At 40.0% G+C, this 27,932-nt stretch overlaps 1 protein-coding gene across 2 annotated transcripts in view; it reads right to left on the bottom strand.

Annotated features, from left to right (window-relative positions):
• Positions 1-2,175: 2,175 nt before the first annotated feature.
• Positions 2,176-27,932, bottom strand: part of LOC111323089 (cytoplasmic dynein 1 heavy chain 1) — a 58,151-nt gene continuing 32,394 nt past the window's right edge. Inside the window, exons 53-97 of one of the 2 annotated variants that reach the window (XM_088737909.1) lie at positions 27,623-27,745; positions 27,135-27,226; positions 26,169-26,262; positions 24,598-24,789; positions 24,286-24,378; positions 23,974-24,060; positions 23,347-23,412; positions 23,033-23,120; positions 21,885-22,080; positions 20,771-20,888; positions 20,135-20,224; positions 19,622-19,747; positions 19,054-19,192; positions 18,763-18,863; positions 18,475-18,659; positions 18,033-18,102; positions 17,671-17,817; positions 17,002-17,152; positions 16,818-16,905; positions 16,343-16,508; positions 15,864-15,998; positions 15,170-15,264; positions 14,431-14,530; positions 14,233-14,307; positions 13,997-14,072; positions 13,048-13,208; positions 12,712-12,823; positions 12,574-12,634; positions 12,043-12,166; positions 11,472-11,585; positions 11,041-11,211; positions 10,079-10,180; positions 9,725-9,846; positions 9,275-9,378; positions 8,977-9,058; positions 7,834-7,890; positions 6,742-6,829; positions 6,000-6,068; positions 5,444-5,567; positions 4,725-4,867; positions 4,233-4,343; positions 3,834-3,897; positions 3,332-3,428; positions 3,175-3,211; positions 2,176-2,647 (exon numbers count right to left, since the gene is read on the bottom strand). In XM_088737909.1, coding sequence (XP_088594035.1) covers positions 2,504-2,647; positions 3,175-3,211; positions 3,332-3,428; positions 3,834-3,897; positions 4,233-4,343; positions 4,725-4,867; positions 5,444-5,567; positions 6,000-6,068; positions 6,742-6,829; positions 7,834-7,890; positions 8,977-9,058; positions 9,275-9,378; positions 9,725-9,846; positions 10,079-10,180; positions 11,041-11,211; positions 11,472-11,585; positions 12,043-12,166; positions 12,574-12,634; positions 12,712-12,823; positions 13,048-13,208; positions 13,997-14,072; positions 14,233-14,307; positions 14,431-14,530; positions 15,170-15,264; positions 15,864-15,998; positions 16,343-16,508; positions 16,818-16,905; positions 17,002-17,152; positions 17,671-17,817; positions 18,033-18,102; positions 18,475-18,659; positions 18,763-18,863; positions 19,054-19,192; positions 19,622-19,747; positions 20,135-20,224; positions 20,771-20,888; positions 21,885-22,080; positions 23,033-23,120; positions 23,347-23,412; positions 23,974-24,060; positions 24,286-24,378; positions 24,598-24,789; positions 26,169-26,262; positions 27,135-27,226; positions 27,623-27,745 — 4,980 coding nt within the window. In that variant the 3' untranslated portion in view covers positions 2,176-2,503. The remainder of the gene's footprint in view (positions 2,648-3,174; positions 3,212-3,331; positions 3,429-3,833; positions 3,898-4,232; positions 4,344-4,724; positions 4,868-5,443; positions 5,568-5,999; positions 6,069-6,741; positions 6,830-7,833; positions 7,891-8,976; positions 9,059-9,274; positions 9,379-9,724; positions 9,847-10,078; positions 10,181-11,040; positions 11,212-11,471; positions 11,586-12,042; positions 12,167-12,573; positions 12,635-12,711; positions 12,824-13,047; positions 13,209-13,996; positions 14,073-14,232; positions 14,308-14,430; positions 14,531-15,169; positions 15,265-15,863; positions 15,999-16,342; positions 16,509-16,817; positions 16,906-17,001; positions 17,153-17,670; positions 17,818-18,032; positions 18,103-18,474; positions 18,660-18,762; positions 18,864-19,053; positions 19,193-19,621; positions 19,748-20,134; positions 20,225-20,770; positions 20,889-21,884; positions 22,081-23,032; positions 23,121-23,346; positions 23,413-23,973; positions 24,061-24,285; positions 24,379-24,597; positions 24,790-26,168; positions 26,263-27,134; positions 27,227-27,622; positions 27,746-27,932) is intronic. The other variant, XM_022926376.2, reaches the window with a different exon arrangement.

Genomic DNA, 27,932 nt, shown 5'->3' on the forward strand with positions numbered 1-27,932 from the left:
AGATATTGTCATGGCGTTTTCGCCACCTGAATATTGTAGGTTGTTTGCTCTAAAGAAGGCCTACCAAGGGGGGGGGGGGTCACGGGCACCCCAGGACCCCACCTGGCTACGCCCTTGACACGGGTGCTAGTCTGAGCGCATATATATATATATATATAAATAAGTCACAAATAAAAAGTCCTAAATATACTATGTGTACGTACATGAATTAAAGTAGAAATGAATATGTATCTAAGAATAAAAAATATATTTATATATGTGAAGATATTGCTATAAATTCTCAAAGTTGAATTGCCGTATAAATTTCTTAAAAGATTGAAGATCAGGTTGAGTTCTCAAATTATCATCTTAGAAATTCCATATCATGGGTATAAAGTAACTAATGGATTTAGATCCATATAATGTAGTGTTTATTCCAGGTAAGGCGGATCAAATATTAGATCCTCTCAGTTAACAATTTGTGTTACGAGTAGTAAATAAGTCCTTAATATAGGATGGAGAAATATTATTCAATGCTTTAAATATTAGTGTAGAGATATTTTGGAGCCTATGATTGTAAAATGTAGTCTTACTAGCCCTATTGAAGAGGTCTTGATAGTCGTTTTCCTTATCCTGAAAAACACTTCGAAGAGCAAAGCGTTCACTTAGTTTGTCAAGTTTATCCGAATGCACTCTTTAGACAAAAGTACCATGCCGTAGAACGATAATTTTAAAAGATGTGATAAAATGAAAGAATTATACAACTGTAATTTAGCATCAAGTGGAATGAGACGTTTAAATCTATTAAAAACACTTATTTGTCTGCTGATTTTGCGGAAAAGTCCAGCTATATGTTCATGAAAGTTTGATCTTTTATCTATAGTAACACCCGGTAGCTTGATATAATTCACTTGTTGGAGTTCCTGACCATCCACTTTGAACCTTAAATCAGTGAAAGATACTCTAGGGGCCTGGCCAAAACCTTGGAATTTGTCTGGATTTGCTTTCAGTGAGTTTTATTTAGACGAAGTCGTTGACTCTTTTAGGTCTTCGCTGATAGCAGTCTCAATGACCATATGACAATTCACGACTGAAGTGGAGCTCATTGTCATTAGCATAGCCATACGAGTTAGTTTTGGTAACACAAAAAATGCAAGTCGTTGACGATAGATAACATTTAAAAGGAGTGGTCCCAACTGAATACTGATCCTTGAGGTACTCCCCTTTAGACCATCGACCAATCAGAGAAACTGTCGCTAAATTTTACATGTTGTTTACGGCCAAACAAGAAACTTTTCATCAGGCTGATGCTCATGGACGAAAGCCCGTAGGCAGTTAAGTTTCGCCAGGAGGAGGTCTGGGGATAGAATGTCGAAGGTTTTGCTAAGATCTAAAGATACAACCCCCACTGATCTTTTAGAATCGATATTAAGTTTCCAGTTTTTAATCAAGTTAACTAGTGCAGTGTCAAACCCGTGATGTTTACGAAAAGCAGATTGTCGACTTACAAGTAGGTCATCAATCCATTTATATAGTTGTCAGTAAAGATATTTTTCAAAAAATCTTTCAGTTTTTCCCGTTTTCTGTAGCTGATTTTCATTCATTTAAAACTGGTTTGAGTAAAATTGTCTTTATAACGTGAGTAGGAAATTTAACAAGACTGTCAACCAGTATATAAAAAGAACGCAAATAAACACTTCATCTCTTCGCTTCGAGACCTGGCCTACATTTCCCATCATGCTCGAAATCTTTCAACCCTTGAGGCCTTGACCCCTGATAGTGACTGGGTTCTAATTTCTCTGAACAGTATCAGCCTTAAATCAAATACAAAATTCATGAAAATGAAGGAAATGATCACCAATTCAAGAAGCTTCGAAAAAACGTATGCCTCAACCACTACAAAAACCTTACATTTTTTTCATCTCATCGGTGATACGTTTTAACTTGGACACTTGCTCATCTTAGCAAAACCTCGTTCCCTACCAGGGCCTTTTCCATCACTCCAACTAAAGGAAATTGGAAAGGGCCCTAGGAACGGGATTGATTTTAAGGGTGTCCTTAAGATTTGACTGAATTCTGATTATCCAAGTTACTCCAGTCCTTTATTAATAAAGAAAGGGATCGTTCGAGGGAATGAAAGAATCGGGTCGCTCATAAAGTAAAGAGGACTGTAGTAAAAAACACGAACTGAGTTCACCAGTTAACCCACATTTATTCCCTTGTTTTAGTTCTACAGATATTCGTATCAACTACTTTATGTTGACAAATCTGCCCTTGTTGAAGCCATATCCATCCTAAAATGACAACTTGTTAAGATCACGGTTTGAATTCAACTATATATTGAGAAACATCTAGAAGGAAAGAATAACATTCACTGCCTGTTCGAATGAACTCGATAAAAGTTCACTTCTAAGTATAAGCTAGGCTGATACACTCAAACAATTCTTAGGTAATCTAATGTGCTTTTATTAAAGTCGTAAATGCCAGTCAAGAAGTTCTTTATCGCGTGCCAAATCATGTGATTTCACCCACTCAAGGACGACGCCAGGAAAGCCACACCTCGCTCATAAAAGCGGTGTTCTCGGCCAGCAGCTTCCCCTCTGGTTGTCATGTCAACAGTGAATAGAAGCTCAGTACGTGTGTGGTTGAGGTAAACAGGGAGGGTGACCTGGAGAGTGGGGGATAAATGTTAGCAAGATGTGCTCGTTGATCACACTTAAATCTTTCAGTACTTTCACTATCCAGGGAAACAAACGATAAATAACCAACTATTAAAGCTATGGAAACCCAGAGGATAAGGGGATGGGGAGGGAATGGAGAATAGCAAATGAGAGAAGAGGGACGAGGGATGGGAAATGGGTAAGGGAGAGGGGATGGGAGTGGGGAATGTGGAGGATAGCCGGGGGATGGGAGATGGAGGATGGGGGATGGGGATGAGGGATGGGAAATAGGGGAAGGGAAAGGGGACAGGGGTGGGGGATGAGGAATGCACGATAGGGGATGAAAGATGGGGAATGAAGGATGGGAGATGGGGGATGGAAAGATGGAGGATGGGGAACGAAAGATGAATGATGAAAGATGAGGGAAGGAATGAGAGGGACAACTCTAGGTCCTATAAAAGTAACAGGAAAAAGCTGTTTTGTGTCGAACAAACAAAGAAACCGAAAGTAAACAAAATAGAAACGTGATACTTACCTTTCCTTCTTCAAGGTTAGCAGATCCTGGTTCAACTCTAAAAATTCGAAAAGGAAAACAAGAGTCAAACTTCTCTTTGAAACCAAGCAATGAAAATCAGTGTAAACCAAGGGTAAATGATGTTCTAATCCAGAAAGTTTAATCTAAAATACGATACCTGATCCACTTAAGGCTTGTTAATGCAAGGTCTGTTGAAATTGTCGCAGTCAACTCCAGCTTGTTGTCTTGGCAACGGGCACCTTGAAGCCTCAAACCTTAACAAATCATATAACAAGTTGTCAACCATAAGAAAAATGTTCCGTCATATCGGTTTTGTTAATTTAATCTTCTTATTCCCAAGAAGATAAACAGTTGAAGTACTTTCAAATCAATGTGCTACTAGCGCGAAGCAAGCAACAAATATCAGTTCCCAACGGGAGAAGAATCAATAGATGTTCGAGCTGATGACCCACTGATCAGTTTACATTTAAAGCACATGCAGGCATCCTTTCCCTCAAAGAGATGTGCAGCTGCTGTGAAGTCTGGCATTTTTTTTTTTTTCATCTTTCACTGCAGTCGATTTTACTACTTTCTTTGGAAAAAATCAGTCATCCAAAATTAAAGTACTTGGAAAAATTGAGCTTTTCCGCGTGCAAGTACGAACGCTTTTTTTTCATTACCTTTAATTCCAAAGCTGCAGTCGTCAATAGTCAACCGATCGTTTGGACCGCTAGCGATGGTGACCTTGAAAACAAAATTTGGTTCATCAACTGAGTTGACAACGTAAGTTGGCCATTGTAGAAAGTTTCTAAAGCTGACGTTTCGAGCATTGGCCTTTGGTCAGCGGGCGAGCGGACGAGCACGCAAATGAACAAACGAACGATCAAAGGAACACACGAACACACGAACACACACATACGAACGAACACACGAACAAACGAACGAACACACGAACAAACGAACGAACACACGAACAAACGAACGAACACACGAACGAACGACGAACAAACACACGAACAAACGAAAAAAGGAAACAAACAAAAAAGGAAGAAGCGATGCCATTTAGTGATGGAAGATACCTCTAACGCTAGTTCTTCAAGAGACCAATTGTTTGCCTGAGCAACAAACTGACGAGTAGCAGTGATGTAAGCTTCAGGAACGAACATTCCACCCATCCAAATGTGAAGGTTCTGAGAAAAAGAGAATAAAAGAAAATGAATGCATGCTCTTTCCTGTTAACTACGCGAAATTAAGACTATCTTATTCCTCCTATTTGGAATAAAACTGTCTCTCTCCGTTTTTACAAGGCTGAAACTAATGCCCCAACGCATCTCCTAGAAAAAAAACAAAACATGGGCAAACCGAACACAAAACCAAAACTGCTCGGCTTTCAAGGGCGTAAGTCAGGGGGTGACTCATTCATTTTTAAGACTTAGCACAACGAAAACAAAAAAACAACAAACCGGCCTTTCCTCGTATGCCAATAAGACGCTTCTAATTATCTCGCTAAACTGGAAAATCCTGTTTATGCCCCTAAAAGTCTTATCATTTAGTTTCCTACAATAACACACCTTTAACCCCTTGGCTCCACCAGTATTGGCGGCGTGTGAAATCTTCTGCAGCTGCTTGACGCGGTCACTGAAATCTGCGACCCACTGAAGAACAGTGAGGCCTTTAGGAACAGTGTAGCGCCTCCAATTTGAGGGCAATATACCTGAAAGCACAGAGACGGGAAAATGTAACCTTTTACAATGGTCTGAGTGTAAGGCTTAAGCTATTCAGCGTAGCAGAGACATGCCGTTTAAGGAGGTTTCGCTCCATCGCAAGTTCGCCTCAACTGGTTTACTCAATACGACGAGTTCACCTCGTCACCATGAGTTCGCTTCATCAAATTTAACAAGTTCGTCCCGTATTTACCATTTCGCCCCCAGTCTACAACTCGTTTCCTCAAGGCAGAACGTGTTCCTCTATATAGGAAGAGAGGAATAATGATGGCCTTAGTAAAGACCCCAATATGTCGGATTCGTCAGGAAAGGCACGAGGTCTGCATTAAGGTAATGAGGTGAACGATTCGGGGGCGACCTAGTGATACACTTAGTGTATTTGACGAGGCGAAATAGAGAAATGGGGCGAAATCTCCAGATCCTGACGATTTGGGTACGAACTGGTAAAGGTGAGCCGAACTAGTAGGGGGGGGGGGGAACCTCCAGATAATTAAGAAATCATGCAAGTACGTCAGCTATCAGTCTCACACAAGCAAGCGCCATCTTGAAAACACAACACTTCCTACCTTTGACCAGTTCACTCATGAGTTGTCGCAAATAGTTTGTAGGTTTTCTTTGTCCTTCACACACCAGTACAATGTGATTTAGGTCCTCCCTGATGGTGTTCAGCAACTGGAACCCAGTGTTAACCTTTAAATAAAGTACGAATAATCAATAAGTTTTTATCGTGGCTGCGCCTCATAATTGCCAAGACCACCAAGAACACGCCACTTAGCCCCGTTAGGTTTTGAGCGAGTTTCGCAATAGATTGCTTCACAACTAACTTGCCATAGAGTGCATTTCGATCGAGTGTCGTAAACCGAAACCTAAGTAATCACACAATAAGTGGTTAAAGTAAAAACGACGAAACTTCCCGAAGCGCGGGAAAACGCTAGTCAGCGATTAGTTTTAGTTTTGAATCTGATTGGTTGAGAAAGTGTTCAAAGTGGCGCGAATTTTTAGGACCAATCACAAAACGAAGTGGTGCAAAACTGAGTAATCTAGGATTTTTTTTAACCCTCAATGAGAAAAAATGCTCCAATGGATCCAAATTGATAGTAAACGCTTATGACTGTAACTCACTTCGCGTTCAAAGTAGCGGAAGAGTGGATCTTTGATATTGTCCAAAGTACGCTTCAAGGGAGTCAAATCCTACGAACAAATAATATAAAACAAAAATTGCTAAACACGCTTAAACATAATTTTATTTTACCAAATACATGTGGTCGATGGTTAAGAGACTTTGGATCATTTTTCTTGCGGGAGACAAAGTGTAAGTAGGGTAAGAAAGGAACGCACCAAAAGCTAATATCAAAAGAATAAGGAACAAGGACGGCAAATGATGGAGAAAAATAAAGTCGATTGCAAATGACGAAGCTGAGAAAGTTCGGCTAAAAACTTTCAAGAGTCACAAACCACGAGGTAGATCTGTCCTTTGAAACAATTAAGGAAATCTAAAACAAGAAGAGCTGCAAGGGAAAACACTATAACAATCTAAAGAATTTTTTTTCCTCAGGAGTGCCAACCGATTTTCTTCGGAATTATCCTAGCTTCTTGAGTCCTCGGCAAACCTCCCAAGTGCATCCATAACTCAACACTTTACGTTGTGGTGTTTACCACTTGTTTTATAACATAACATTGATACATTGTAGCAAAAGAGTTCCCTTTTATTTCGCACTGAAATCTTACGTCATCAGAATAACCAAGCGAAACCAGTCTTTGCATTTTCTCACATCAGCAGCGGACACCCATAGGCAAATGGTGGACACTGAATTGACCAATCAGAGCGCGCGCTTTACTTTGGTTATGTTATAATATTGCTTACCTTGGGTATCATGCTCAGCCAGTTGGCAGCTGTGGTGTGTAAGGTTCTCATCCACGCTGGACGCGGGTCGCTCTCTCTCCTTTTCATTCTAATGTAAGAAATTTTGCATAATTAAAACGGTATTCAATCGAATGACGAAAAGCCGAAAACAAAACCAAAGAAAACCTTGCGAGCAACCAGAACAAAAGGATCACATCATCACTCGCCAATGACAACTCAAAGTGAAAACAAGCAAACTGCTTGAAACGCGGGAAAACACGAATGACCAAGCCGCGGTTGTTTTGAAGTTTGGCATCTCATTGATTGAAAGGGAGGCGCAAGTTCTCTAGACCAATGACGGAGCGAAGAAATGTAAAAACCAAAACTGTCGATATTCAACTGAAAATCGTAGTGGTATAAAGGACTGAGGAGTAACAGTTTTTCTCTGAACGCAATTCCACTATCCAGTGCTTTAGCTGATTTTCCAATTTCACATATATCACTTCAGTTGATATCTGGGCTTTTCGCATTTTCATCTACAAAAGGGTGCTGCGGGAACGCAAAAGAGTGAGTGAAATTATTCATTTTATCCAACCGATTTAATTCCAAGACCGTCAGTTACAGCCAGATCATCCTTAAAAATATTTGAATTCTAATTGACTCTTAAACATTGTTTAGGTAATCCAATTATTTAGTTTAAACTGTAAGTAAACTGTTTCTGCATTTCAGTTGAAGGATTTTTTTTTAACAAAACGAAAACAATTGCTTTTTAATTAGTTGCTAAGTACCCGTTTAACGGAGGTGTAAAAACTGAACATAACTATCCAGAATTTTACAATATCAAAAATTTAATTGTAACTTCAGAATTACTGCAAAATTAAGGGAAAAGTTACATTTACAGTATCAATGTTGGACGCAAATGAAAAAAAAAGTTTTTAAAATAGCAAAACGATAAGGGAATGATGACGCAAAAGCGACGTGACAATGAAGCATATTAACAAAAAAAATACAAAAAAAACTGTGATGCAGATACTCGAGTTCCAGAGTGTATGGCCTCTTGGCCATTCACAGCAAGTGTAGTACAACTTCCATCCTACAAAAGCCTTTACTTACTCATCGTCAATTCCATGCACGATAGGTGGGAACACTGCTTCAAGCGGCTGCCCTGGGCTTTAAATAAAACGTTTAACATGCATGAAGTTTGAACGTTGCAGATACAGGAAAGATTTCGAGGAATCGAGCAGAGACCGAGAGATCAAGATCGCAACCAACTGTCGCGTTTTATAATTCCCAGAAGTCACCTCGCCAGCTCCAAGGACTTGTTAAACGATGTTATAACCACGAGTGAAAGATTTCACGAGTTAAAGATGTCAAGAGTCCTACAGCATCGAAAGCACCGCTAAACCCACGATTATTACTTGAAGACTCCCACGAAAAGCAGATTTCTCAATTGCGTTAGACGATCAAGAGCTTTATGGATCAGATTATAGTCCGACCTTATCCGATTGAGATAATTGTCCATTTATAGAACATCAATTAAGAGAATCATTACACCAGCGAGCATGCGCAGTGTGAACGGAGTGTGATAAGTTGTTGTGAAAAACAGAGAAATGCAGCGAAAGAAGTGGTTAAAAGATTTAAAGAAAAAGAAAAGTGAAATAATAATAGTGGTTCACATATCACAGAACAGTTTAAGAAACAATCAAATGTTGATATTTATACGTCCTCTAAATCATAAAACCACCCCTATGTTGACTCGCTTTAGTCATGATTGTAACGATTTACTCATGTTTAGTATAATGATCAAAGGGGAAAAAACGTTACTTTTATTTGGGTATAATGTGCAAAACGGCATGAAAAGAACTAAGTCATTTAATCAATCCTGACCAACTTTCATCGCTATATTATTATCTACATTATTCGTTTACAGGAATGATTGATTTCCATGTTCAAAATCCAAATCTCAGCGCTAGTTCCCGCGTATTTGTTTACATAAACGACAAGAATTTTTTGATTCACATTGAATTTAAATACATTAACTTCTAGTCTTCGTGACCACTCACTTAATAACGTATAGAGTTTAAAAGAGGTTACCTGGATTTTATGTTAAAGAATAACTTAACTAATCAAGAGTCAAATGTTTATATCAACGATCCGTGGAAAAATAAAACCGCGGTAAACACAATCTATGCCAAAAACATGATATCATCGATAAAATATTCACTAGTCTCTTTTGACGACAGGACCATATCTTACCTTGCGGAGTCCGGGGAGTAGGCCAGCTCGTCGTCATCACTCAACATTTGCATCTTCAGCAGCTTGGTAACCATGTCTTGACCTGCATAGAAAAACGCCTCAGATATAAACAATTTCTCAATAGAGACAGAAATGTGGAAAAGAGGTCACGAAAGTTTCAGTTTCCCTTTTTGAGTTTTGATATATTTTTAATAAAGTTGTCCATTCGGTATAAATTCCGCAGAATCAGGCAATAACTTTTTTAAACCGTGACCAGTCATGTTAGTTGAGTATACTAATCCCTATGATATGTTCTAACCTTGTGTGGTCAGCAGTACTTTCTCTGCATTGTTGGGCAAGCCAAGCCAAGAGGGAGACTGGGCATCAGGAAGAGCTTCAGTCCATTGTAGAAATTGTTCTCGCCTGAGTTTTGGGTTCAAAGAGAGAACATGTGGTGAACAATTTTAAAAAGAACGATATGTGAAAGTCCATGGCATTTTTACTGTTAAGTTTTACCAACAATGAACCGCAGAAAGGGCTTCTTTGCATCGCTCTCCAATCGAAAATCCCATATTAGCTCTTTTTGAATGATGCAAGATAACACAACCAAAACAAATGACACTAACCCATTTTTTTTTCCTGGAAAAGAAAACCTAAGTTCTAACTTTTTCAATTTTTGTACACTTTAAATTATTGATAAATTTGCCACCGTATTAAAAATTTGTTTTTTCGCAGAGAGGAAGCACTTGTTGTTTGTGTGTTTTCTTACCTAATTCCTTCTGGCATTACGATCTTTTTGCCCTTTTCACCATCCACGTCAAGAACCAACGGGAAATCGGATTCAAAACTGCTAACAGTGAACAGGCGAGTCACAAAGGAGGTCATCAGACGCTACAAGAAACAAAGCTGAAATTACACACAATTTCGAAAAAAAAAAGAACTTTCGTCCCAGAAAATACTAATCTCCAACACCAAGAGAGGCTTAGAGTCACGCAGCCCTACTCTCCAATGAAGAGTATCGGGAGAAGGTGTCACGCAATTATGCCACTCTAAAGAACAGAGTGACGAAGTGATCTTACAAGACGAACGGGACGATTCAGATAGAAGAACTGAACTCTCTAACCTGATCAAAATCGTTGTCAATTCGCCCGCCATAAATTGCTTGAGACAACAACGCTTGAAGGGCATCCCAAGGAACTTTGTTGGGAGGGAGGTTTGTGCGACCCTGTAGAATAAAAAGTAAATGGAAGAAGTTGTTATTCAGTGCTTCCAGTAGGAGTCAAACCTACGACTTTTCGATTTTTACTTCGGATACTCTACCACTGGGCTACAGGAGACTGGTGGCAGACTTGGTCGTTTAACTAAGTCCATGGTGACAAACTTCGGACAAGCTGCTAGGATAGGAAGGTCAATAAGCGATGCCTATGTGCAATAATGATGTAAATGAAGATAGTAAATTTTAAGCCTAGCGTTTCAAGTGAAAGAAGGAAAAGTACATGATTTGAGTGGGAAAAAAGAGGAAAAGTTTGACAAGACCCTCACACTAACAGTACTTTTAAGACATGACCACGCCCTCACACTTGCGTTACTCATAAGATTATTTGACTTGAACTGTCACCCATGACAACACCCTCACACTTGCGTTACTCATAAGATTATTTGACTTGAACTGTCACCCATGACAACACCCTCACACTTGCGTTACTCATAAGATTATTTGACTTGAACTGTCACCCGTGACAACACCCTCACACTTGCGTTACTCATAAGATTATTTGACTTGAACTGTCACCCGTGACAACACCCTCACACTTGCGTTACTCATAAGATTATTTGACTTGAACTGTCACCCGTGACAACGCCCTCACACTTGCGTTACTCATAAGATTATTTGACTTGAACTGTCACCCGTGACAACACCCTCACACTTGCGTTACTCATAAGATTATTTGACTTGAACTGTCACCCATGACAACACCCTCACACTTGCGCTACTTATAACGCTATTTGACTTGGACTGTCACACATGACAACATCCTCACACTTGCGTTACTTATAAGTCATTTGACTTGAACTATAACGCACCTGTGCAATGGCGTCCAGCCAAGTATCCAGTGTATCACAAGCGACTCGCAAATCAGACTCACTGAACTCATAACGTTTGGACCATCCAAGAGGCACATAGCGAAGACGTTCTTGAACAATGGCATGGAACCAAGCCAATAAGAAATAGAGGCGGGCTCGCTCACTGGGAGCCTGGTATCAAACATAATGATAAATAAGTCAAAAGAGCGAAGCTACGCATATCGAGTCGCTGCCTGCCTTAAAACGGAAATTAAATATAAAAGCGGTTTAGTAAGATAAAAAAGCAATCTGAAGGGGAAAAATGCGAAGGAACATCAATAGCTAAAGATGGAGAAGATTGAAACATACTCAACATGGAGAAGCATTCCAAACGCACTTTTCAAGGTTCAATTGATTATTTCGCTTGAGAAGACAGAGGTTATATAACTAACCTTGCACATCCTGGCTGCTGGTACAGCACTGAAGGTTCTTAGTAGATTGGCCTTCACGCCTGGCGGAGGTTCGAAGACAAACACACGGGAAGCTCTCAGTAGGTTTACTGGAACCTGACGAAGTATTGAAACAGTACCACACTCTTAGTACCTCAATTTCAAGATACAGATACAACATCAAGATATGCCTATTTTTTTCTCTTTTTTTTTTTCGTCAAGACAACTTAAAACAAAAACAAATACAGCAATTCGAAACACAACAAATCGAAATGGTGTCGTTTCACGTTTTCCTTTTAGACACCACACACAACCGTATTGCGATTTTCACCCCAACGTACTCTGGCTGAAAATAAAGGGGGAAAGTTTCTAAAGAAACTGTGGTGCTACGTCAGTAGGGGTAACAAGGTAATTGGGGTTTTATCAACTGAGTTAATAATGTGAATTGGCCACCGTAGAGAGCTCTGGCGAAGGGCTAACACGCTCGAAACGTCAGTTTTTAAAACTCTTTACGCTGGCTAAAAATAGATTGGGTAAGGTGCTATATTAACAGTTATCACCCATGCACTCATACCTTGGGATTTATCTCCATAGTCATAAACAGCCTGAAGCTGGCGTGTGGGTTCAGAGAGTGAAGCTTCTTTTCCAATGTTACCAGCCACTGTGGAGCCAGATGAACGTTCTTTAGGAGAACCCACCTGCAGAGAGAGAGAGAGAGAGAGAGAGAGAGAGAGAGAGAGAGAGAGAGAGAGAAAATTAAGTAACACAGAGATGAAAAAAAAAAGGAAGGAAACAAAATGGAAGGAGGGAAAGAGGAGATAAGGATCAGTAAACAGGGAGAGGGGGGTAGAGCTAAGATAGGTGGGTACAAGTACAAAATTGGACAGGATTGACCCTCCTTCTTCCTTCCTCTAAAGCAAAGATGACGGCGTGATACCATTTGACATCGTTAAAATTTGTGAAAGGTGCTTTCCACCTGATACTCCAGTTAATATTTCCGAGATTGCAAGGGGAAAACATTGAGGAACGTGTGCAGCGACATACGTTTAGGGATGAAGTAGGCTTTACGGAAATCACTGCCTAAACAGTTAAAAAGTGGACACACCTTCCAGACTTCGTTGCAGAGTTGATGGCCTTGTCAGCAAGACTGAAACCCTCAGCAGATCCTGGAAATAAAGAGGGAAATAATGCTTTAGCGTTCGTAGAGTTTTGAAGCCTCATGGACTATGGAGTTATTACTCACCAATAGCAATTGAAGTGCACTGTTTGTTCTGTTCCGCGGCGAGGTCATCGACCCAACCACTGGCATCATAACCCGTCACAGAACACAACAGCAACGGTGTAGATGCCTTGACCTGCGAAGATCGAAGAACGTTTCATCAAAATCTTTTATATTACCAAGACAAAAACCTGAAGACACTTCTCGTGTCAACTGCTCTAAGTATTTTGCTTTATACGATGGATGGGCGCCTTGTGTAAGACCATTTAGATGGAAGCTGACGGGAAGAAGCTTAAGTATATCTAGGATACAAACTATTCAATTGAGAAAGTTTCCATGTACCAGGTTTTAGGTACAAACCTCGTTTTCAACAACAGATGCTAGATCCAGTCCTTGCTCGGCATCATGCATAAAGTTCTCCCCGAGAATTGTCGCCACGACCCTCTGACCCATGGCTAAAATCCGATCAGGTCTTAACGCTTGTATCACAAGCAGCTGATGGACTGACTGGGCAATATTTGCTAGAAAAAGAGGAAACAAGTCATGGTTACGCATACTAAATCAACACTTCAAAACCACCAAAGAGAAAGTCTGCACGCGAGTCACGTGTCCCACACCCCTGGGGTTCATCGCTGTTTCTATGGCATGACCCTAGCCCTCTCCCCCGGGATAGAAATCGATCACAAATTACACCCTAACATCCGGTCAGGTTTCACTAAAAGTGCGCCAGTAACCATTCAAACTCCTTTGAGGAGAGAGGCACAATGAGAGTCGTGTCTTGTCAAAGAGCAAAATAAAATAATGAAAATGAAAGCGATCTTCGCAGTAATGCGCACTACTTAAGCAATAGTGAAAATAAGGCCTGAAAAAAAAATTCAGGCCTGTCCGGGATTTGAACCCATGGTCCCATGCTGACTGGGGTACTGGTGCAGCGCTCTACCAACTGAGCTTACAAGCCAACTGGGAGCTGGTCATTATGTTACTTCGTAATAAACCCGTGAAGAAAATATGTGACCAGCCCAAGTCGCTTCAGGTCTATGTTTACGATTAAACATCACTACCTAGTACAGTTAGGGAGCTATTGAAGTGTCTGATTTGCACACTGGAGCCCGGATTTGAACACTAGTATTCCATTCTAGACTAGTGTTCTGATTTCAGACACTGGTGTCCAATTTTAGACACTAGTGTCCGTGTTGGACACAAATGTCCGATTCCCGACACTCGTGTCTGATTTTGGATTGATGGCTCCCAGTTAGATGAGTTTTCTAAGAGAACAACATCACTGTAAAATATGTTAAAATGTGCTTACATAGAGACAGTTCAGAATCCCAACAGGCAGGTACATTACGCTCTGGTTTTCCAGACTCCAACCACTCGAAGAAATCCTAGAAATAAACCACAAAATAACCCTAAAAGATCGACCAAGAAATTTTTTATTCTCAAAGAGAGAGTACCCAAAGTCTTAGGTTCAAATACTCCAAAAATTACTCATGAAAAAAGCCCGGAAAAACAGTCAAACTAACTGAAGTGTTTTTTCCATCTTACCTTACGGTTCATTTGTGTGTAAGCCTGAAGTTCTTTGAAAGCAGGTAATTTGGACAGACGGACCACAGCGGAGGCCTGTTGAAGACAAAGAAATAGTCTTACTCATTAAGGAAGAGCACATACACAGACCAAATGAAACAAAAAAGGTACGCATACAAACAGAGAGACGGAACGATCATAATATTCAAGGGTAGTTACCTGTTCGGGTGAGAGTCCATCGATCTTTGGCGGTTTTCCTGAAATGACAGTTTCTCCTCCTCGCAAAAACAGCTCAAACTCGTCCTCATACTCAGATTCTCTGCGAAAGGAATCAAACCAATAGAATTTTTATTTAAATTTCACGGTAACTAAAAATTTCATCTTAAATTAACAGCAGGAAACCTAAAGACCATTATCGAGTCATTTGAAAAAGAAAGATGGTATATTTTCAGAGAAAGAAGTCAATAAATTACTATGAATAATCATAAATTATGATGAGCGAGCTGTCAGGTCCAAAAGAGAAGCAGAACCCTGAAAGTTTGATGATGAATCCTCTAAGTGAAAACATTAAAAAAAAAAAAAAAAGCTTTAACGCGTCATTGATTCTTGCACAAGGAGCGCTGGTAGATTGAGTGGTGTAAAACCACAACCAAAGCAATCACTTGGGCCAGTCAGAACAAACGAAATAGCACAGGGAACCAATCACAACTCAAGAGTACAAACAAGAAAAATGCCGGAAGCGCAGGAAAACATATGTCATCAAATCGCAATTGGCTTTAGTTTGGTATTCCGATCGCTCGAGAGAGTGGCGCGAATTTTCTAGACCAATCACGGGGCAAACTAACGTTAACCTAAAGCAATCTCAAATTACTTTCTATGCTCAACTGAAAACTGTTCTATCTATTCTCCGTGATCATTATTTCATCGACGTGGTATTAAAATAGGACAGTTCACTTACCCAGGTAATCCACGGAGGAATATTCGGCATAGAAGCATGGCAAATGTAATTCTGTCATCATGCATCATACCACGGGCGACTCTGTTGTACACGACCTAGGGAAACCGAAATGAAACTTATAACATAACCAAAGTAAAGCGCGCGCTCTGATTGGTCAATTTAGCGTCCCCCATTTGCCCATGGGTGTACGCTGCTGACGTGAGCAAATGCAGACTATTTTTCCGCGCGCGCTTGTTTTTCTGGTCGCGTAAGATTTGTTAAATAAAAGGGAACTCTTTAGCTACAATGTGTTAATGTTATGTTATAAAACAAATGGTAAACACCACAGCGTACACTATTGAGTTATGGATGCACTTGGGAGGTTTGCTAAGCACTCAAGAAGCTAGAGTCGCTCTCGGCTATCGCCTCGAGCGACTCTTACGCTTCTTTCGTGCTTAGCAACCTCCCGCGTGCATCCATAACTCAATAGTGTACGCTGTGGTGTTTACCATTTGTTAATTTTACTCCACAGTGCGTTTAAGATATAACTTCTCTTGATATTGTTAATATATTATCTAGCAAATAGGTGACGAGAATGCGGGAGCTCATCAGCTGGAGAATACTACCTAGATACAACAACAAATTCTTTCAAGAAACTTACCAGGAAATGCTTAGCAGATTGAAGAGGGAATTACTAATCAGATCTATCATTTACCTGAAACAAGTCACTTGACAGAACTTTCAACCGTTGCTGAGGATCTTTCATGCCTTTCAGTTTTGGATTTTCGTACAATACGCACTGGAAAATATCCAGGAAAAACTGCAGAGAGAACTGGTAAAGGAAATGTACCTGGAGGAGGAAAACAATGAAAAAACATTGTCAGATTACGACAGATATAGGAAACAGGCCTTGAAGATAAAGAGTCTTACAGGCACACTTTGAAGAGCAGCGGGCACACTTAAACTTTTTCAATTTTAACTCTCTTCGCGAACGTTATCTTCGAAAGCAGACGACGCGATCTCGTCTCCTCTCTAGTACAATCACATACAAAACTAAATCGATTCTGGTCTTAGTCGCGTTTTCCCGAGCTCTTGGCAGTTCGTTTGACTTCTCTTTTGTCCCTTAGGATATTCTTAATTGTTCTCAATCACCGTGGTGATGAATTTGGTTTGACGCTCTAGCGCGTTACTCACCAAGTTGAGTCCTTCCATAGTAAAGTAGATACTGCTACAGTAATGCGACAGTGCTCCATACTGGTCAGACACAGCTTCAACCTCAGCCATCACAACGTCCGTCTCCTCCACTTTACGAGTGATCTCAGCTGCTTCTTCCTTAAGCTTCTCGAGAGTCGCTATAATTCTAAGAAGGTGACAAAGCATGAAAAAATAACTTTTAATATGTTTTTATTTCGATTTTGACGCTTTAGCAGCAAAAGCTGTTGACAACGGATGATCACGGGTTTCAATAAAAGCTGGTTAGTGATGGTCTACCGCTGACCTCTCACCACCGTCCGTTTACACGCGAGCACGCTCTCATGTTTGAGCTTCCCCTTACGGCCTCTTTTCTGGGCAAAGCCCCCTGTTACACCATCAGCAGCCGATCATAAAAAAAGTCTTTAAACCCCTGAAGATAGAGTTTTGAGTTGCGGTTTCCAAAGTTTTTTCTTACCGATCATCATCGAGGATTCTTCCTTTAGCGTCGTTTAAAGCTTGCAACAAAGATTTTTCAAGATGCCGCAAACGAAGATGAAACTCGCCTAAGAATGAGACAGAAACAGAGCAAGAGTTATCATTCTTTCCTTTTTTTTTTTTTTTTTTTTTCCAGTTTTAACCAATTAAAAAGATGGAGTTACCTTGCAGCTTGAGTAGATCGGACCTCTTTTGATCCACATCAGGTCTTTCAGCTTTCAACACTTGATTCAAACACTGGCTCTGTAGACTGCTGCGAGTCACTGTGAAGTTCACAAATGTCACACGACTGCACAAGTCAGGAGCAAACTCCACCTGCAGTTAAACAAAAGGGTCATTAACAGTTAAAAAGGAAAAACTGAAGTGTTCACATTAAAAAAACCCTACTTCTTAGTTTCTTGTGTTTTTCTTAAATTTAGGAATAAGGTAACGTATCTCGAACAAAGGAAAATACAAATCAAACTAGCTTGAAATGATTACGAGCCGAACGTCATTTTAAGCTACAATATAAAGTGTGGTAGAGCGTCGGAGCGCAAAGGCTCGATTTTGTCATGTGCACTGAGAATTATTTTTGTGTCCCACGCTTGTGACAAAACAAAAAAAAACATCTTTCTTAACATAAAGAAAGATTCAAATTCACGTTATCCAATCACAATAAGCACATGTGACGCCAGGTTGCTAAGCAAAACATATGGATCTGTACCTCTGAGATTAAATTACTACTCAAAAAGGACAAAAACTGTTTCATTTTTTTTTTCCTTTTTTATTCATTTATTCAGTTTAAGATGCCACGTGTGGCATGGTTCTCTGCTATCTACAGTATATTTTCTTACCGTAGGATCCCTCGTAGATAGGAAAATGGTAAATGATGGTGACAAATCGATATCTTGGTCTCCAATTGTGATAAGAACACGACCTCCTGTGCGACGAAGCTCACGGTTCAGTACAGGATTCAAGATTGGATCATAGCTTTCAACATCCTGACATGAAAGTAAAACACAAAAATACAGGAGTAAATAAAAAATACTAAAAAAAAAACTACTTCATACCAGTATGGTGAACGTGTGGGAATTTACGTTAGGTGATAAAATGATGATAAGTAAAAATAGTATCTTGCAGCCACAGAGAGCAAAAAATCGCAGTCTTTTCCTGAGTTCGTTAATCCAGGTTCGTTTTTCTTATCTAATTAACTAACCTGAACAAGGAGCGGGTTACCAAACCTCAAAGCACTTTCTAGATTCTTACGGAAGGCATCGTCAAGGAAACTACAAGATGAAAAGCATAATAAGTACAAATTGAAAATGATTTTAAACATTCCTTTTTAAACGTTTTCAAGTGAAGAGCACACTGTTTATTACTACCGGATAACACAACGTGACCTTTCTTGCAATCTTAACAAAACCATACATAGAAAAAAAGCAAATTAAACTTTTGAAGAAGAATTGACAACTGTACGGAATACAGCTTGAATCTTTCAAGTGGGTGCGATGAGAAAAAAGTCAGTAAATGCCGACACAAAAGAAAGAAACTACAACCAAAGGTTCACAAGACTCACTCAATTTGCGGGGGGAAAAGGGAAAGAAAAAAGGTTACCCCCAATTTTATTCCACTCAACCATTTGAAAATACATTATTTACCTCGTCTTACTGATCTTTCTTCCTTTATATTCATTCAGCAAAAACTCAGTAGCTTGTCCAGATGGGTCGATAATGAGAGGGTAACGGTTAAACCGCTTCAGCATAATGGCATTCTCTGTGCACAGGTCATCCGCTGGTAACGAGTTTGCCTGCCACTGCAGTCGTTCATCAGCAGTGGATAAATACTGCGAGTATCAATCAAACATAAAATAAGTAATGAACTTTCAAAACACTTCTTTCAAACGGGCTTCATTTTTCGAGCATGTTATTTCATCTCCAGAACCTTACCTCTACTCTGGCAATATCTGGTCTAAACTGTATGTTTGCTTGTTGTAAATGCGAAGCCCAAGAAGTGAAGAGATTCTGACGAAGCTGTTGATCAAAGTAACCTGGAAAAAAAATAACAAACGCGTTGTTACTCACACGTTCAAAACCACTTGGTCATTCGAAGCTTTAATACACAAAGGCTATCGGCTGACAGAAATGCTTGTATCGTGCAACTCCAGTATGTTAAATAATATCAGACACATGACATGACGAGCGAAAGATATCCGTATGGATGCAAAGGTGATTTCTTACCGGCATAGGCAAGGAACGCAGAGGAAAGAAGTACATCTCCAACAATAGTACCCATTTGAGTCTGGAATGCATTGCTTCCTGTTTCCCATCGCTGTCTCTCGACCGAAAGACTTCGTAACAGAGCAGTGCTACGGCTCACCTGAGAGTTCAAAACATCAGTGCATGTAGCGGTGTATTTATATCACTATCAGTATCACTCTTAATGTAACAATACCGCTATCTTTGTCACACTTTTTCGACCTACATAAGGCCAAGAAATGTTCGCTCTTCGTGTACTTGGCCAAAACGCACCCCTACGCAATGCTGACTAGAAAATGTTTTTGTGGCGCCTAAGACCATCGTGAATGTCGCTAAATCTTTTACCTGAACGTTTATTTTTCTAAACAGTGTCAATAAGGCCAAAAGTTAGCAGTAGAACGACCGTTATTTGGTGAAAACCACCCTCTTGTAGAGAATAGGAATGGCCCAAGGGTTGCGTAAAACTGCGGTTCGGGTTAGACCGCGTTAATAAATGGCCCTTAGTCGCCAGTATTAGTGGGTAAGTGCCGTGGAAATTTCCAAGTATCACCTTTGCTTCAACGGCTGCAAGGTCGGCTTTGATGGCCTGGGCCTGACTAATCAGCGCCGCATATTCCTCTTTGTAGCGAGCAATGCTTTTCTCCAGTTCAGCAATCACATGACTGATCTCGTCCGCCTTAAAAAGGAAATCAAACAAACAGAAATGAACATTTCATTGATTTCACAATGTAGATATTTTGTCCCAACTTGGTAACAAGTTAATCACTGAGTATATGACCGTACTGTAGCTGAAATCGTCTCACACGCTTTGCTTCTGAAGAAACGTCAAAAGATACCCTGGTTTCGTGGTTGAGCCTTTACACCCTAACATCAGTATGCTTATTCTCCATACTGTTCTCTATATATTCATTAAGGTGCTGACTAGGAGAATTTGGGTAACAATCAAGATCTATAGTTGGTGATCATTTCCTTAATTCTCCTAACCTTAATGCGTGATCCATGGGTGATTTTGTAAGGAGAAATTAGATGCTAGTCACTGTTAGGGGTTATTTAATATTCTCACCTTAATTCTGCTAGCCTGTGCTTCAATCTCCAAGCTCTTCAGTTCATTTCTAAGAGGGTCGACTTTGGTCAACATGTCCGCATAGCTTATCTGAAATATCAAAAAAACAAAAAAAAACAAAAACAAAAAAAAAAAAAAACATCTGTTAGTTCCTCGGCGCTACAATCAGCGTAAAAATTAGTTGACACGTCATGTTGGAGGAGTTCTATTTATGTGAAGAATAACATTCCTGTTTCTACCACACTACAAATCATTCACAGCCCCTCTCCCCCATTTAATGATGGCTAAAAGTTCATGGGATCACGATACATCATTGTTTTTTTCTATTGGGAGGGGGGGCGAACAGGTTAACTTAACGAGGGCAAGAGATGAAATTGAAGAAATGCGGGGTTGAAAAGATCAATATGTCAACAATTTTGTCGCCGATTGTAGGTTCTATCTACATTTATGAACATCTAATTTGAACCAATCACTCAAAAGAGAGACCAATAAGTACTTTCTCCACACCATATAAGAATCAGACAGATGACGACAAAGCAGCGAATACCGCTCGACTAAACACTAAATTCTCTCAAGTAACATCACGAGAAACACGTGACTAACAGTAGGGAGAGTCAATAGTTAGATCTAGCATACCTGAGCGATAGCCCACTTAACAAGAGGACCGCAGGCCAAACTGGCTCGGTTCACTTTCTCAAAGTTGTAGTCCGGGTTGCTGAGATATTTGTTAACCATAATCTTACGAATGTCATCTCTACAAATTACAAACATAGATATAATAAATAGATTTAGCCCAGCCTAAAAGCGGAGCTCCCAAGTTCGTAATATTAATGGTAACATAAAAGATGTGCATTTGCCAAGACTTGCCCTTCGTTTTGATAGTCTCCCCTACCCTACCCGTGCAATCCGAGGGCACGTACGTACGTACGTACGTACGCTCGGTCAGTCACGTAACAACCAAACGAAAAGAGGTTGACCATTTTCCATGGGTATGGAACTCTGCCCCACGTGCGCTTCGCGCGCGTGGGAGCCCCACTATAATAGTTTTATAACATAATGAGCATAGTACGCATCGTCTGATTGGTCGTCAGTATCCAATCGGATGCTTTGTCAGGTTTTAGAGCCCGCATGTAACTAGCTATGTCATAAAAGCAATAGAAAGCATTTTTTGCGGGCTTTATAACGCGAGAAAGCTTCTTGAGGTGCTGGGAGAACATTCGGAAAGCCTATAAATCACTCACCTTCGGCTCAAGATTTCTAAGCTTTCCTTGTGTTCTCTCAACATCCCGCGTGTTTCATCACGTTATAAAGCCGGAAAAATATGTTCTGTTGCTTAAACAGACTCCTTGAATATCAATTACAATGTTACGCGACCTTCTACACCAAAACTCAATAGGAAGGATTTTCTTCGATGTAAGTAAGCTGGTCACCCATATCGGTCCATAAATAAAGACTGTGACCACAAGACTCTACCACTGAGCTACAGAGAACACGTGAGCTAGGCCACATGTGCCAAGTAGGAACCGAGTGACGGCCTATCCCTAACTATAAAGTTTTCTGTAGCTCAGTGGTAGAACATCAGAGCGCGGGATCCGAATTTTTAAGATTCGATGTCACAAAAGACATCAGTATTTTTTTTCTTTCTCCCAAGTTTGAGACAAGATGAATACCATCTTTCAACATTACATTTACGAGTTCAAAATTCCCCATCTGCCTAATTCAACGTAATAACCGTGAAACCGTTACATACGATATGTCCTCTGTGGAAAAGTTCACAATGGTGGAGATAAAGTTGTCCTTGATGATAACACCACGGATGGTCCTCCAATCGGCTGCCTGCTCTCCAAGCAACAGACAGATGGATTCCAATGCAAGCTTGACAGCTGGAGGGGGGTTACCCATGGAACGAACCTCGACAAGATGCTGTTTCTTGATCGACTTTACGGCTGCATAGGGAAAAAAAAAAACCCTTCATTAATTGTAGCCAAATGGAGTTCTCCCATCGAAACTGGCGACCTTCCTCGAACTATTATCTTAATTTTCTTCCATAATTGTGTCACTTCCCCTCCACACTTCGATATGAAGTTTGTATTTACAGCTAGCGAGAATGGAATGAATGATAAACACAGGCACAATAAAAAAAAGACAATAATAATAATAATAATAATAATAATAATAATAATAATAATAATACGTATGATGCACGATCCTCGCAGTAGATAGCGCTATTTAAGCAATAGCGAAAATCAGACCTGAAAAAAATCAGGCCTGTACGGGACAGGCCTGATTTTTTTCAGGTCTGATTTTCGCTATTGCTTAAATAGCGCTATCTACTGCGAGGATCGTGCATCATACGTATCTAATACCGCAGTTCAAATATATGATCTTCATATATTCATTGTATGTCAATAATAATAATAATAATAATAATAATAATAATAATAATAACAATAACAATAACAATAATAATAATAATAATAGTAATAATAAATAGGTCCACACTGCGTACTTGTGTCTAATGCAAAATGAAATGAATATATTATAAGATAATTACATGCTTACAGTTGTAATATACTGAATAGATATAAATGGGTGCGTAGGTGTACCAAAGTGCGGTAGTTTTCAAGACTGCAAAGTTTTGGAAAGGTGCACTTTAAATCACGATTTCAGCAAAAAAAAAAAAAAAAAAAACATCTAACAACAAACATCAGCCCAGACTTCGTCCACCGTTTCAACTCATCCTGGTATTTTCCGTCATGGACCTCTTTTCATTCCTTACAAGTTCGCAGCGTTTGGTCACCTTGGCAAACTATTGTTATGAGATTTTCAATGGTCACCACTTAAATTTTACAAATCTTCAGACAATCACGAGGTATGGTGGTTGTTTGTCAAGCTCACCCATCTTGGCGTCCTGTACAGCTGGTTCCACCTTGGAAAGTTCATCCATCACACTGGATTGCTTCTCTTTAATCTCTGCAGTTTGTTTCTGTCACAAAACAATGATTCATTAGTTTAAAACCTAACTCATGCTACACCAACATCGCAAGAAAAAGTTGTTCTAACGACCATTCAAGTGTGAACAGACATAATAAACACCTGTACAACTAGTACACCTACTTAGAGAGCATAAATGAGAATATCTTAAATTTACGAGACGACCATTTAAACTTTCTCGGTTCAAATCCAGCCTGTCTAAGCAGCTATACTTATACCTCGATTGTTGCTTGTATATCTATGGAAGTAACTTTCTTCTTCTCTGCCTCTTGTTGGTCTTTCACCTTTGAGAGAAAAAAATGAGAAGCTCCTTAACACTTTATCTTCATTTACCCTTTACACCCTAACATCAGTATGCATATTCTCCATACTTTTCTCCATACATTTGCTTTGACTTTGACGAGGAAAATTTGTTTAACAACCAAGAGCTTGTTTAGTTGGTGACCATTCCTTTATTCTTGTGACCTTAACACGGCATTAAGGGGTGATATTGCAAGGAGAAATTAGATTCTCGTCACTCTTAGGGACAAAGGGTTAAATCAATCCCATCTGTTCTCGGCACTCTAGTACTACATAAAAACAAAAACCTGGTAGATTGGAGTACGCAATTTTTTACCAAAAAATTGTTATGATAATATACTATTCTCCATATGAGGGAATTTCTTTTTGCGATCCATTGCTTACAAGCTCACTACAACTAGTACTGTTTCTTTTCTTTTCTTTTTTTTTTTTAAGTGAAAGTTGCGCTTGGAAAAAAAACCGTTCGGAACAAATGCCAAATTTGTACATTTGACAATTTTTTCATCGTGTGCTACCCATACAGAAGAGGTTTACTTTCTCCTCACCATCTGTTTCAGCTTCTGATTGGCTAGAGCATTCTTTGCTTCCAATTCCTGGCTCTTGAGTGACAAACTCTTTTGCAGCTCTTCCACCTAACATGACACAGTGTAGCACAATGTAACGTAACGTAACATAACGGAAAAAAGCATATATCTAACGCGAACCCTAACTCAGAAGAGTTATTCAAAAGTTGTAGTTTCATAAATCTTCGACAAGTTCTCTAAATTGCAGAAGTTGTTTCAATGTCGCACCCAATGTTTCATAAAGAGCACTTGTTACCGAAAAACACCGTCACAAAACAAGAAACCTTTCTGTACCTGGTCCACAGTTTCACGTATCTTCTGTAAACCCACATTAAGGTGAAGTTGCTGTTCTTCAAGGTCAGATCTCTTCTCATTAAACAATTTCACCTAAAAAAAGGGACAAAATCGTCAGGTTGCTAGAAGAAAACAAGACCTTTGGGCGATCAGATGGCTATATGTAATTCAGCCAAGGATACCCTCAAGAAAAGGCCTGCTGGCCAGCGGCTGTTCCCTAAACAGACATGCATTTTCGGGATGGCCGCGGAGACTTCAGGGACAGATACTCGTGACCATACAACTGATTGTTCTTTCTCTCTAAATACTCACGTAATGGTTGATAAAGTCTAGATAATGCCGAGGAGTGATAGCCATAACACGCCCTCCTCTCTTGGCTAAGCGTTCATTAGCCTGATGCAAGGTTTGATGAACGTAAACAAAGGCATTGATAACAACTTCTCTGTGGCTGGGTGCCATGGGCAGGTCTTCATACACCTTAGGGAGGTAGTCTGGCGGGTTGTACTGCGGAAAGAATGACAACGTCAGGTTAAACCTCTTGCTACCAAGATCTAAACGCTAACTCTCCCACCCTCTGGCCCTCAGAGACATTATCTGTCTGCTTCACAGTGCATTAACACTTCACTAAAGGCTAACTCTCCCAGCTAGTGGCCTTCAGAGTTGATTATATCTCAAATTCTCGTTGTCTGTCTACTTCACAGTGCATTAACACTGCACTGAGAATTGACATAGTGGTCCTTACTAGGAATCAAAGGGTGCGGGTATGGTTTGGTCAAGAAACTGCTGAGGCTTTGTGTAAACTAGCATAAACCACACAACGCTTGAGATACATCTAACAGGAATTCAGTCAAGCAGCCATCAGGTGCTCTTTCAAGAAGAGAGCGTAATCAATTTAGATTTAAATACTCTGCCGGTAAACAACGGGAGGAATTTTTGATAGTCTAATCAGAAATGAGGGCTTCAACATAACGTTCCTAAATGATGTGGACTAGTGGATGCGAGGCTGGTCAGGTATATTTTTCTCAAAGAAGGAAAAAGATATGCAGCGAGCAAAAATTTTTTGGATCACTTTCTTGAGAAGCTTTGAAACCAGATTTGTAACCAAGCCTGCAGCAATACATCTATAAATATCGAAACGCAAAATTTCGCCCTCGTCACCTGACAGACTAGCAGCATAGTAGTCGAAACGTCGCGTTCTAAATGTCATTTATAGTACGTCTCTGCATCGTAAGACAAACGATCAACGCTAATTTACCTTAAAAAACCACGTTCAGGGCTCGACATTCACTTTTCAACTTACTAGCCAAGTGACTCATTACAACTTAAATGTTACAATAATTTCAGTTTGTTTACTAGCCAAACTGGCTAGAGGAAATAAAAAACCACCAGCCAACACTGAATTTCTACTAGTCTGTGGCTAGTTGGCTATGGTTAGTTTCGAGCCCTAACGTTGAACAAAAATATTTTCTATAACATTTTGTTTGTTTTGTTTTGCCATGGTATTTTGATTTTTTTTTTTTTTTTCACCGCAAACCTAAAAATAGCGTAGGCATAATAAGTAGAACAGGCGGGATTCAATCCGAAGTCTTCCGCGCAAATGTCATCCAGGCCCCGGTCGTACGAAGGATGGATAACGCTCTCCCTGGATAAACCTCTATCCGGTGGATAGCGCAGTACGTTTCGGTAGCACTTATCCACTGGATAGAGTTTAGTTTAGTTTAGTTTATTAGATTCGCCGACAGGTAGGGACACCGCAACAGCTTGCGCCAATTACTGCAGGCCCAGTAAACCCACCCATCCCACCCCAGGGGAGGACATCCATCACACAGTAATCTCCCGCTCTTTGAACAACCGGGCCCAGGCTTCAAATGAACTGCTCTTACATTGGACTTTTCCAAGTCAATCTTGCTGGTAAACTCTTTGCCAACTTGATAAAGTGCACCAGTTGACCAATCACCAAACCAATTGAGAACACACCTGAAATGACACAAGGAGGGATTGTGAGCCATTGGACAAAATTCAAACCAAAACACTAATGCGTGCAGGTGTGACAGCTTTTTGGACCTTAAAATATTTGACAAGGGGTAGTTTTTTTATTGCAAATTCTACCTTACTATTTATGATCCTAGAAGTCAAGTGTAATTTGCGTTAACCTTACGCCCCTAGATCTCATTAGTACTTCTCCTCGTTCTCTGCCATAAAATTAACAAATGGTAAACACCACAGTGTACACTATTGAGATATGGATGCACGCGGGAGGTTGCTAAGCACGAAAGAAGCTTTAGAGTCGTGCGAGGCGATATCCGAGAGCGACTCAACCTTCTTGAGTGCTTAACAAACCACCCAAGTGCATCCATAACTCAATAGTAAACGCTGTGGTGTTTACCATTTTGTTTTAAAACATAACTCATACATTATAGCAAAAGGGTTCCCTTTTATTCAACAAATCTTACGTGACCAGAAAAAAACAAGCGCGTCAGCAGCGTGCACCCGTAGGCAAACGGTGGACATTGAATTGACCAATCAAAGCGCGCGCTTTACTTTGGTTATGTTATAATTATTATGATGTTCGTTTGGAGAATTTGGTACTAGATCAACTAATAATCCTCTAATTGATATTTTTACTTCTCTGCTTGATTTTGCATTGATATTGTAAGGAGAAATTCTGTCTTGATCACTCATGGGAGTTACATGGTTACTAGCAATATTCTGCCCATAAAGGAAATTTTCACTAAATGTTCTTAACTCTTTCTATCGATAAACACCATACCAGAACACAGCATAGTGAACTGTGCTGAGTGCAAAACGCTACAACGCATTATGAAATCGGCTCATCGGCGAAATCTCACCTGTTGAACAAGGCAGGAGATGTGGCTGCTCGGCTTTTTAGACCTTCCGAGGAAGGATTCATAGTAAAAACAACGTGCAAGTTATTCATGACCTATTAGATATGAAAGGAGAATCATAACTTAAGTAACTGAGCTATGCACTGTATGTATCACTGATCAGCCTCCGAACCAAGCGAAAAGGATCCAAACTGACCAATCACAATTAACAGTTAAAGCAACTTGCGGTCTCTCAGCCAATAAGAACAGACGAAACATCAACTTTCACTTAAATGTAGTGATGACTTCCAGTTAAGTTACAGAAACATCAGTCATAGTCAGCGATAACAGTCCATTCCAGGACTACTCTTATCCGGACGATCACATTACATGATCGATCTTAGCTTTTATAGGCATTGAAGTAAATTTTGAATGAAACAGGAAAAAAGAAATCAATTCCTTATACGACTGGCACGAGATTTTGGACATATGAATATGGCGGACACATCTACCTGTTGTGTGAACCATTTGTACAGCTCCTCACTGCTGTCTAACATAAGACCGTCTCTTTGAGACCCTTCCTTACACTGCGTCATCAGTGTGGTATACTCGTCTCCTTCAAACAACCCTGGAACCTGACAACCACAAAAAGTATGAGACATCATCTTATAAAGTGCTGATAGAATAGTTTTTATGGGAGCACTGCAGGTCCTAAACCAAAGCGATCTTGTTGGCCAATCAGAAAAAAGAAAATATAAAAAAGGGCCAATTAGAAATCAAAAGTATAAAGCGCGGGAAAAGACCACGGACCAACTTGCAATG

The sequence above is a fragment of the Stylophora pistillata genome, chromosome 11 (genome assembly GCF_964205215.1).
Source record: "Stylophora pistillata chromosome 11, jaStyPist1.2, whole genome shotgun sequence".
Lineage (NCBI taxonomy): Eukaryota > Metazoa > Cnidaria > Anthozoa > Scleractinia > Pocilloporidae > Stylophora > Stylophora pistillata.